Genomic DNA, 12139 nt, shown 5'->3' with positions numbered 1-12139 from the left:
TCAAGTCACCCCCCCCCCCCTTAAATCTCTTTATGTTTCTTTTTCTCTCTCTCTCTTTCCGTGAAGTACGCTGTCGATCACATTGCAGTCCGACTCTCTTTGCCCCTCCCCTCTCCCCGGGGTCGATGGTGCTGACCGTGGAATCACTCACTGAGAGATCAGTCATCTGAAGTAAGACCCTTCATGTTCACCAATCTGTCCTCTTAAAACCCTTCTAATCCCCTTCCTCTAGAGAGCAGTCAACTCCCCCCCCCCTTACCCCCCGCCTCAAAAACCGGATAAGGTCAGCAAATGTTAACTTAGCATCTGGCGATCTACTGCTACCTCCGTTCCTCCTCTTTCTTGGTTTAAGCCGCCAAAATCTTGACCGAAGATGATTAGCGATGTGTTGCTTTCTCTAAGAAGGAGTAAATGGAAACCTGTATAGATAGTACGATTTTTTAATCGTTTTGTCTGCCGAAAGCACAATCCAAAAGCCATGTAGCAAATGATGAGCTAAGACACAAGACCTGAAAGAGAAGTACATTCTACAAAAATAGACGGAGGCGCTGAAGGAGAATATAACGACAGATCAGCTAAAGGCACGGAATGAGCGATCTCCAAACAGCTTGCGAGTGGGAGGACAGTGAAAGTAGGGCAGGAGGATAAGGCAGAAAGACTGTTCTGTATTAGTTGACAAAGAAAACGCAGCACCAGAGGTAAAGTAAATAATCTCACTCTGAAGGTTTCTTTCATGTTCTCCCACAAAACAATAAGAACTTTTATAGAGGAAAGCCACCTTACTCAAAGAATCGTACAAGTAGAAGTCAATCAAAATTACTCTTTATTTTGATTGGATATGGTCATTAAAGACAAAAAAAGAGAGATTCTCCTTCAACGAAATAAAGGATATGCTGGTAAAAGGAAATTATTTGTCTCATACAGTGTTGATAGTCAATGTTTAACGCCCAATGTCTGTTCTGAAACTATGGAACAGTGAAACAGTTTTGTACTTTATGTAAGGAAATCACCAAACTGTTGCGGGTCAGATTGATCACCTGCAATCAGTTACGCAACGACACATTATGCTGTCTGACTGAATCATTCCACAGAAAACAGTACAGAAATCTATTTTAAGGGCCAGTTAATGGTTAGAACAGCCTAGTAACTCACCGCGCAGCTGTCCCTCAGGGCATCGTACTTCCGCTGGATCTCATCGCGATGGGCCTTCAGAAACAAAAAGAGGGGGAAAAAAAAGTCACTACGTTTAGAGATTGTGTGTACTTTACCAAAAGTGGTGCTTTGTATCATAGTGCAGAGTGGGGTTTTTTTTAAATGCTTGAGAGCACAGTCATTGGTTTGAATTGATGTCTAGCACTGGAAGTAAGAGTGTGATATCATGCATAAATGTACACAGCTATTGTGCGGAGATGAAGATGAAACTATAGAGGATGTCACTGGCAATAGTCATGATAATATGAAGCTGAGGGGTGTGTGGCTGTGTGTATGGGTTTTCTCAAGAAACACTGTGAAATCAGTGTTAGAGAACAGCATCTTGTATGGATATAGAGAGAGTGTTGATGGTGAACTAGTGCTATTAAATAGAAATGGCACTTAAGTCAGAAATCAATAATTAACTTAATGTGAAATCACTCATAAGAGAATATCGATATACGTGGATAAATGACACCATTAGACTGAGCTATTAAGCTGTGGTGTTTACTCTTTTTTCTCTCCTCTCCTCTCCTCGCCTCTCACCCTGAGTACAGTGATCTCCTCCTCGGCCTCTGCTGTGGTCTCCTCCAGCTCAGTCTTTGCCTGCTGGAGCTGGCTCTCCAGGGCGTGACGAGCTGCCTGCAGGCTACTGATCTGAGACTCTCTCTCCTGCAGTGACAACGTCAACTCTGTCACCTGACGCTTGATCTCCAGCTTCTGCTCCTCGTGTTCCAGACCAATCTAACAGAGAGAGAAACGGAGAGTACTCTCAAACACAAATATTGTGAATAAATGATCGAACTGAAACATGTAAGATCTCACGTCCATGATTTTATCAGTCTGTGTCTAAACACAAGAAGAACTTCTCTTTTGGTGATATGTGGTATTTGAGGACTTTTCTCGTTTTTCTTCACGGTCAAGTCTCACCTCTCGAAGTCTGGCTTCTAGCTCCATCACTCTGCTCTTGTTGGTCTGCTCCTGCTGACTCATCTTCTCCAAGTGCTCTTCCAGTTTGGCGTTCTGGGCTTCCAGTTTCCCAGCCTGGGACTCCAGGTAGAACTTCTGCTGTCGAAGCTCTGAGATCATCTCCTCCTGAGCTTTCCTGCTTATCAGAGTCAAAGAGAGAATTGTCTTTCGAAGAGGTTCACCACTTACTCAGGCTTTTAATGTGCTAAAAGGGCAGATGTCCTAAACTTATTTTTGGGAAAGAAAATATATTATGGATCTGCCTGTTTTGGTGAAAACACTCACACTATTTATCTGAGAGCCATTAAACATGTTGTTCAGTTTTTCTGGCCAAAGCAAATATGTTATATGTGTATATCCTCAGGGGGTGTTCCTATTTTATATTATTTATTTGGATTTCTAAATCGCCAAAAATGTCCAGGATGGGCTTTTGCTTTCCACAGTCGCCATTCGTTGTGTGTGCGTTTGCATTGCTTTGACCTTTTTTCTTTAGGTCCCGCCCTTTCGCACACCACCAACGGACGGTCAGTGTACACTGTCATGCCGTAAACATAGGTTAAACTGCCTCTCATTAATTACCGTTAACACCACAGCAACAGCCAAGAGACCTTAAGAAAGCCGTAACGCCACCAATACTTGAATTGAAAGAAATAAGGTCATCTTGTCACTATTATTGTGTTAGCAGTTATTTGTCTGACGAGCTGGCTATGTTTTGCAGCAGTTAAGTACAAATGCAGTTTCACATTGCGTTGTCAAGCATCAACCTTACATGCACAACGACAGGAACCACACACTTAAATTTCCCTTTAAGTTTGAAGGGGAATGCATTGTCATCATTGCCATCATGTAGCCCTTCATCAGTGGTCAGTTTCTGACCTCAGGACTGTTGTTGGTTGTATATTTTTGGGTTGTGAACCACTCTCAACCCAGCAGTGACACTAATATGTGTAAAAACCCCAGCGCCACTATGCCTGATACACGTATTCCACTGAGACACTAACTACCTGGGGTTAGAAACTGACCATTGATGAATGGGATAAAGGGTGGTTGACAAATTGTACATGGCAAAAATGGGCTACAGTATGCAATGTTACACATATATAGTCTAATGGATATAAAAGGTAGGTATACATCATAAACTGGCTGGTGAGTGTAGGTCAAAGTTGGGTGTTTCTAAAAAGAAGTGAGTCTGTCAGAACAAAACAGTCATTAAAAAATCAGAGTTAAGAAAAACAAAACAAAACAAAAACCCAGCTATACACAAGAGGCAGAATGAAAAGGCATTAAACTTAGTGAGGTGGGGAGATTAACGATGCAGCAGTGTTCATCTTCTGATCAACTCACATGTTCTTCTGGGTATAGATGCTGCTATTAGCTGCTAGCTTATTAGCCTCAGTGAGTTCAGCAATCCTTTGCTCCAAGCTGTTCATCTTAGAGTCCATGGCATTGATGGTCTAGAGGGAGAAATCATTGTTAACAATCAGATTCAGTGCTGAATACTGAATATTAAATACTGAGTATTGACACTTGACTGAGAATGTCATTTAGCAACTACTATCTGCTATTCTGACTGTATCTCAATGAAAAAGATTCACGAAAAAGAATTTTCTGGTCACCGCTGAGTTGTATCATATGTAGGCTATGAGAAACATATTTTCATTTATAGTCTTCAAGGACACAACCTAAATTACTACACGATTATGAAAAAGAAATAAGATGGTCTACACAGCAAAAACCAAATAGTTTACATACTTTGAAAGCACCTTGTCCGCTTTTTCAAGTACAGACTGATCTAAACATTCGACATTTCTCATTACAACCAGCCCTCATCTACCCTGCGAAAGATCTCGGTCCAAGTTTAAAATAATAATTGGAGTTTGGTTTGTGTCTGGATATTGATTGTACCGCTTTCTGCTCGCTGATAAGCTTGGCCTTCTCCCTGGCCTCCTCCTCATACGTGTTCTGCTTAGACTCCAGCATCTCTTTATCAGCCATGTCTGCTTTCATCTGGTTTTCCAGAACCTTCCATAAAATGAGCACAAGGGCGAACATTCAACACAGCTTCGATCTAAATCATTTTATAGAACACAAAAATTCTTCAAAGGACGGCAGCTCATTAAAGTCCACCATCTCTCAACGTAGTATGTACGACCTTGACAGAAATACTGAGCATACCTGCCAAAGGCATTTTACTTATGAGTTATGTAATAGAGACAGCAGACAGGGTGTGTTGGGGTCAACACCTTGATTTTGTCTTCATAGAGCTTCTCTTTCTGCTCCAGGTGGGTCTCCATACGTTGCGCTGTGGCTTGAGTTTCCCGCAAGCTCTCCTCCAGTTCCTGAACACGTGGATCTTACAACTATTATCACATATTTAACTCAGATATTACGCAAACGCATGCCGGTGATGCCGCTCTATACAAAACTAAAGCACATTCTCAGACCAACACGCTATACATATAGCAAACACCATGAGCATCTGTGACATATACTATTATATACCATTCTGCTACATTCTTTCCCTGTTACAATATGAAATAATTAAGAATTAAGAATCAAAGTCATTGATCCAAAAAGAGTAACCTCACAGTTGTCTTTAAAATTAAAACAAACCCAACATGAACCAACGTGACATAAATGATTCCTGCCAGCAGAGAGAGAGAGATGATCCATCCTCACAATCTGTTACTTTTGGACTCAGTGCAGGCACAGAGAGCATGCTGGGAAGGGAGGGAAGGTTACAGAGCTGCTGCCCAGTTAGGTAGGTGAGTGAGTGAGAGGGAGAGAGAGCGGCAGAGAGAGGGAGAGAGAGGGAGTTTGTACGTGTGTTTGGAGTTCTTAGGACATGTTTCTCTGTTCTCTTCTGGTTCTCCCTGGTTTATCCAAGGACACACTTGTTAATCTCTCTGTGTACCCTGGTGGGGAACAGTGTGAGACCATGACTCCTTCTCCCCTCCAGTCTTACCATGATTTTATCAGACATCTGCTGAATCTGCTGCGATTTAGTCTGTATGTCCTCTTTCAGTTTACTCTCCCTACGCTCCACCAGTTCCAACCTCTTCACCTGGTTCTCCAGCGTCTTCCTGCCATCCTGCGCATCCCCCAGATTAAAAAAAAAAAAGAAAATCGTAATTACAGATGAAGATTCAGTAAAAAATATATATATATATTTTTTTAAAAAATAATCTTTTGCATGAATCATCATGATTATTTATCATATTTCAATAATTCATAAATGTCTCACCTCGGTCTCCCTGAGACGTCTGCGCAGGCTGTCGCTCGAATCCTCTCTGGTCTGCAGGCGTTCCAGGTCACGCTCCACGCGCTCTTTATCCTGACGGACGCTTTGCAGCATCTCCGTGGCTTCCGTGCTCGCCTTCACAGCCTAGGACGTCAGGAAACAAATTCTGATCGGTTTCCAAAAACATTCCCGACTCAATTTGCCGAAATAAATTTCATAGGATGTAAATTTTATGTCTAATCTTCTGGGATCTTAATTATGTATATGGTGAAGCCACAAGAAACCCTTTGAATTTACCTTTGAAGATATTCTTCAGTACATAGAGAATTGGTGGGGTTTTTTTTTTTTGTGTTTCTGTTTACCTTTTCAAGTTTGTCCTGAAGCTCTTGAATTTTTGATTGTTGTTCTACATTAGTCTAAGAAGGAAATGGAGAGTAAATTCAACTCATTGTTAGGCCTCAAAGTTAACTTTGCAATCAAGTTTCTAATCCGTTGCATATACGTTTTAATCACACTACAAATGATCATACTACAATACAAAAACGATACTGAAACTGAACAGTGACATTGTGCTATCCAACATTAGTTAGCAAACTCATTCCTCTCTGTGACAAAGCAGGCACTGCTGTACATAGTAGCCAGTACCTTCTGAAGTTTGGTCAGGATCTCCTCCACCTCAGCTTTGCCTTGCTCTTTGGCCTATGGAGAGATAACATACAATATCGAATGAGAAAATCCCTCTCATCAGCTATTGATCACTTTAACAACAACAACAACAACAAAAAGAGTTTCAAAAGCCAAATACATTTGAGCCAACCGAAAAGGAAGAGAGATTGACAGTTCTCATCAACCAGTTTATTTTTTAATTGCAGTTCATTTTTAATTATTTCTGTGTAATACCTGTGTAAATACATGGTAGTAATGTAAGTTATTTCTTAAAAGAACATTATTCTTGTATTTATGCTGAATTCTGTTTACAAATGGTACACAAATAAACAATCAGCAAAGCCACTGTGTTGGTAGTGCATGTTCTAACTGTCATTTTGGCCATATGAATGTGGACAAAGTGAAGATTCATTCTGACGCTATTTTTCCAATCTCTAACCCTGACCCCTGACCTTTTGGATCTTCTGCTGGTATTCTGCAGCCTTTCTCTTTAGTTCCTCACTGGTCTGGCGTGATTCTTTCAATTCCGATTCGTATAGGTCACTACGGCGACGGGCAGCCGAAAGGTTCTCCTCCAACTGGCGAATGGACACCCGCATCTCCTCTAGCTGGGCATGGTACTCCTTCAGAATGATACAAAGGTATTTACAAAAAAAGAAGCCCACAGCTACACCGAGGAAACTTTTCAACAGAAGACACAAAAGTCCCAGGCGCTTAGAATTTTTTATTTATGAAAGAATCTCGTAAAAAAGTTTCAAGTAAAGTTGCGCAAGGGGCGGAGCATCTAAAAACTCAGAAACGATGAATATTTCAACAGTTTCAGAAGGTACACAAGGACTAAATCATTGCCAGCGAGACAAATTTTGGAGAGCGCAACAGCAGAAGACGGTGGGGAGGACTGGGACCACGTCTCGTCAGAATCTCGTTTAGCGTTTGTGTTGTGTTCACCCATTAGCTACAGCAAACAGATTTCATTTACACGTCCTGTTCGGTGGGGGGGGGGGGGGGGGGGGGGGGGGGGGCACGCAGTGTGCTATAGCAGTCCATCAGGCAGTCACACACTGGCTAATGAACAGCACTAATCACATTGAGGCCTTTGAGGATTTCAGAGGGGGTTACACTGAAGGGAAAGTTCAGACAAGCGCGACAGACAGCACCAGCTCCAGCTCCAGGCTTTGTCAATTAAAACCCGGTTCAGTTACGCTCCTTAAAACTAAGCTCTGCCAAAGGAAGTTAAACTGAATGGATAATGTAATAAATTGTGGTACCATGTCCAGAGCTAATAACAATTGTTATAAATCTGTAATAATCCTTGTATTAAGATTCTGTAATAATAGACATTTAAGAAACTCCCTAAAGTTCTGTATGCAGTGGCTACTGAAGACCAAAACTACCTCTCTAAAATGTCATTTATGAGCCTGAAATTACGTTTTCTTTAACATTTGAGTCACACTTTCTTATAGTGAGTGGGATTAACTACTGGGCAAACAGCCACAGTAAAAACGTACTTGACATTTTGTGAAATTACCATCTTGTTGTGCATCTGGATGAAATCCAAGTTGTTAATCCATTAACATACCATTCTGGGTCATTGTCATACACCTTTAATGTATCAATCTGTCCCTTCGAGCCACCAAATGAAACAAAGCAATTACACTGGAAATCACCCATAAAAGCAGATCGATACAAAAGATTTTTTGAAGCGAGAAAAAAACCAAAAAAAACCCCAGATAAATCTGAACACGTAGAAAATTGCACAAAAACAAACATAATAGAAAACATCAACCAATTTAATGTATTTACAGTGTACACACATTTATAACAGAGAAGAACAAAGACAACAGTCTACAAAGCAGTAGATTTGGCTGTAGCATCTATTAAATGATAGTTTCAGCACCAGATACCCAGGTCTCCAGGTACCAAGCCTCCTGTTCTATGCTAAGCATAGCCAGAAAATCACTATAATCACCCTAAAGACAATTCGATTGCTTTTAATTTTCACAGAAGGTGAAAATCTACAGTCCAGATCTAATGTATGGATTTCAACCTCCAATGAATGTTTATATTTGACAGTAGACCTCCTCCAGAGGTTTCATAGACTGGCTTTTCATATCATACAGTGATATATTGATCTACAGCATTCTTCTAGATTCACACAGATCTGCGTGGGATTTCAAACACAAAGCAATAGCAACGTGAGAAGAGGAACTAGGATCTCCAAATATGGATAGAAGGCAGAATCTAAATCGCAGGAAAGCACTGTTCTTTTGTTTAACTGCCTCTCATTCTCCAGGAACAAAAACTCAAGGATAAAGAATCTTTCTCCCCCCTGCTACCTAACATTACCCCTAAGAACCCTCGTAGGTCAACTTAAGTTCATCTTCACCCTTTTCGTCTCTCTGACTTCAGAGAAAACTCTGTTTATGAGCTAAAGTTTGGATTTAGATGTATTCAATTGTGAGGTTCAGTTTAGTACAGGACATGGTTTCTGAGTCTGTATTGTGATTATATCCAATGCGAGAAACTAGCAACTGACAGACATCGCTGTTTTTGAAAACAGAAAAGCAAAGACCTCTGGATAGACAGAGGATGAAAATGCACCAGAGAGCTGTAGGCTGAGCCATGAATAAAAAAAAAAGAGCAACATACAATATTAACTAATTGGGAAACAAAACAAGTGCGTACTTGATATATAATTAGTTGTAGTGCATGCTTGTTAAGCAGCTTCTTCTGCAAAAACATTTGTTTAAAAAAAAATGCCAGCCTGGCTCCACAGAAAAGCCAGCTTGGCAGACAATACGCATCGCTATCAACAATTCAGCAGTGAAAACATTGCGTTTATATGATTATATTATGATTTGTTGGCCTGTAAAGGCGCTTCAAACATATCACAAAACTTAGCTGATAAGCCACTGCGCACACACACACACGCACACGCAAACCCTACTTCAGGCCAATATCTCCTTAGAGAGAAATTGATATCTTTTTTTCCTTGAAAGAACCTCATTCAAACCGTTTGAAGGACGAGCAGAGAGGAACGAGTTCATCTGAACGCTTTTTTCGTCACTAATTCAAGGCTTTGGGCGACTTGTCACAGCAGTATCCCTGCTGCATCTGCACTCCCTTCACTCCTAGGTACAGCTTTCATCTCCATGACAACGGCAGGCTGATGGAGCTAGCGCTTGGGAGAACGCTGCCAGGCGCATGCAAAAGAGCAGGCTGGTTTTTTTCTCTCCAGCCTGCTCTATCACCAACAATATGGATTTGGCCCCGAGATTTCACATCGTTGCATCCACCAGCGATATCCCTCACCTCATTCTTCAGTGATGGAATGAACTATCGCGGCTGTAAGGAGATATCCCATTGGGGACAACTTCGTTCCCAATCTGTCATAAATCTCCTATGTTAAGTACATAAACATTTTGGTGCTGTCTGTATCTGTAATATTTCAAGCCCTCTCTTAAACGGAGCTTAACTGGCACATGTCCAGCGTTGGCAGATGGCCCCTCTTCTCCTACCTGTATGGAAACTGCTCACGTTATAACATGGGTCCTAAAGTTAATAATGCGAACACCTGCTTTAGGAGTAGAGGTGTCAGCTTCCTGTGTGTGTGTAATTAACACTTCGGTGACAGGAAGACAAAATGTCCGACCGTACAACTCCCCCACCATCATCACCACCACCAGTGGAGATGAGACAATATCGTGTGACAGAGATTCACAGAATTTCAGCTTGAGTAGCTCCAGTCAAAAGTCACATATGATACAGACTAATCACAGGCAATTCCTAAATTACCTCCTTTACTTGGGCTTCCAGACAGAAAACCCCTTCCAACCTCGAAATATAACATTTGCATTTACGTTTGCATTTTACATTTATTCATTTAGCAGATGCTTTTGTCTGTGACTTCCGAGAGAGGCAGACTACAAACCAAGCATGTATACAACCATGAATACAACACATTAACTTTACGGCATTGACAACATAATTATATTGAAGATTGATTGATGGAAGATTTGTAATTATTTTTTTTTTCAAAAATCAATGAACAGTTAGCCAACAACAGCTGGCAGTTGTCCAATGTGTGTGGACTGAAGATATAGTATGGTTCATTCTGACAAGGGGCAGTCGGAGGGAGGTTTTACCTGCTCTTTGATCTCCTGCAGCTTGTTGCTCTGCTCCCGAATGTCATGGAGCAACTGGAGGGCCTTGTCATCCTCCTGAGACACCTCCATGCGAGCCTGCTCCAGACTGCGCTTCAGACTCTTTGAGAACACATGGGAAAGACCAACGAGTTAGTGTGTAACACGACAGCTCATATTTAACGTTTCTCTCTCTCTCTCTCTCTCACACACACACACACACGCGCGCGCGCGTATAACTATACAGAGTGGTCAACTACTTACACTGCACTCTGTGATGTAAGTTGCCAGGTCTTGTTCTAAGATGGTTCTCTGCGTCTCTGAAGCCTTTAGTTCAACATCTTTCTGCTGCAGGACTGATTCCAGATCAGACATTTTACGCTGCACTTTGGAGATTTCCTGTTCCATCTATCAGAACGGGACAGAGAAAAAGCATGCAGGGCCATCCTCAAAGTCCTGTTCATTCTGACAGCTCTATGAAGATAAAGTTGGCCTGCGTGTATTTGGAGTGATATACGTTGATAAATGTGAATTGAAATCGCATACCTTCAATCCGATGTCAGTAAATTCTTGCAGTTAAAGGTATAAGCTGTGAAGTTCTTTCCTTTTTGAGTGTGATCGTGGTCTTAGAGATTAAGGCTTCCGCAGGCTTCCTTCAGAAAAGAGGAAGAGAAAAGAGAGAGAGAGAGAAAAAATTGGCATCTCTCTCAAAAAAATCACTCATAACATGGCTGACTGTATTTGTGCCATAGCAAAACAACGCATTAAAACGGCATAGATGTTTTTTTTTTTATTAGACATAGTTTTAGATAAAATACATAAGTTAAGAAGGTCGATGTTCAGTGTCAAATGAACCTACACTAAAGAAAGAGTCACTTCAGAAATGATGATGTTGTTTACAATGTGTCCCTCATATAACCAGAACTCTCAGTATGAGAGAATGACACATTAATCACCGCAATTAAGAAACGTTATGTGGACTGCGTTACTGAAGCTTGTCAGAACTAAAAACATATGAGCAAGATATCTCTGACATCATGCAGAAAAATTCTCTTGATTACCTCCACGTAGTTAAATATATTCTAAATATTTAATGTAAACGCGAGGTATAGGCTTCGTCCCTTCCGTAAACCTCCCATAATCTTTTGAATTATGTATAAAAAAAGAACATTTATATTCATGGCTTGTGCCAGTACACATACTTGTAGTGTAGTTTATTTTTAGTTTTCGGGCAGAATCATGTTAGACATGCATACTGTGGCTTTGATTGCCATTCTCTAGTGTACATTTTTCTGCCTTAGCGAAAGAGAGAGAGAGAGAGAGAGAGAGAGAGAGAGAGAGGGGGAGAGAATGAACGACAGAATAAAAGAGGTGCTAATAAAAGCTCAAGCTTCTCTCTCACACCTCCACACTCCCTCCTTTTTTCTCCCTGTCTCTCCCCCTCTCTCCCCTTCTTTCTTTCTGAAAAAACAACCCCTGGGTTTACAACACACTCTACTAACTGTGTAGAGGCTTACGATTACAACACACACAAACACACACGTGCGCGCACACACACACACACACACACACACACACATGCACTCACACAACAATGAAGAAGCTTATAGATTAATTTCTCTTTCCAAACCATCAATCTGAGGCCAGTGGAGAGATGTGCATATTAATCATATTCATATAGTTTGACCGGCAATATGGACACATACACACTCTCCACATCAAAGCTCTCAGAGAGGAGCCAAGAGCCATCACACACTGTCAGAATACATGCACTTAAACACGTGAAAGAACATGACACAAGACAGAGCAAGCCATTCACAGGACACTCGAAATCCACCGCTCTGGGAACCACAAAGGGAGTGAAACGTCAGAGTAAAATGGAAAAACCGAAATTCACAGAAAATATCCAACCTCCAACAGACAGCAGAGG

General features: G+C 41.2%; 1 protein-coding gene across 1 annotated transcript in view; it reads right to left on the bottom strand.

Annotated features, from left to right (window-relative positions):
• Positions 1-12139, bottom strand: part of citb (citron rho-interacting serine/threonine kinase b) — a 34166-nt gene that overhangs the window by 14792 nt on the left and 7235 nt on the right. Inside the window, exons 3-15 of the mRNA XM_030765388.1 lie at positions 10474-10617; positions 10213-10332; positions 6520-6690; positions 6047-6100; positions 5764-5817; positions 5405-5545; positions 5126-5251; positions 4404-4499; positions 4066-4182; positions 3505-3614; positions 2122-2296; positions 1738-1935; positions 1153-1206 (exon numbers count right to left, since the gene is read on the bottom strand). Of these exons, the coding sequence (XP_030621248.1) occupies positions 1153-1206; positions 1738-1935; positions 2122-2296; positions 3505-3614; positions 4066-4182; positions 4404-4499; positions 5126-5251; positions 5405-5545; positions 5764-5817; positions 6047-6100; positions 6520-6690; positions 10213-10332; positions 10474-10617 (1560 nt within the window). The remainder of the gene's footprint in view (positions 1-1152; positions 1207-1737; positions 1936-2121; positions 2297-3504; positions 3615-4065; positions 4183-4403; positions 4500-5125; positions 5252-5404; positions 5546-5763; positions 5818-6046; positions 6101-6519; positions 6691-10212; positions 10333-10473; positions 10618-12139) is intronic.

Source organism: Chanos chanos, chromosome 1 (assembly GCF_902362185.1).
Source record: "Chanos chanos chromosome 1, fChaCha1.1, whole genome shotgun sequence".
NCBI lineage: Eukaryota > Metazoa > Chordata > Actinopteri > Gonorynchiformes > Chanidae > Chanos > Chanos chanos.
Note: the sequence above shows the minus strand (reverse complement) of the source record. Positions and strands in the feature narration are given on the sequence as shown.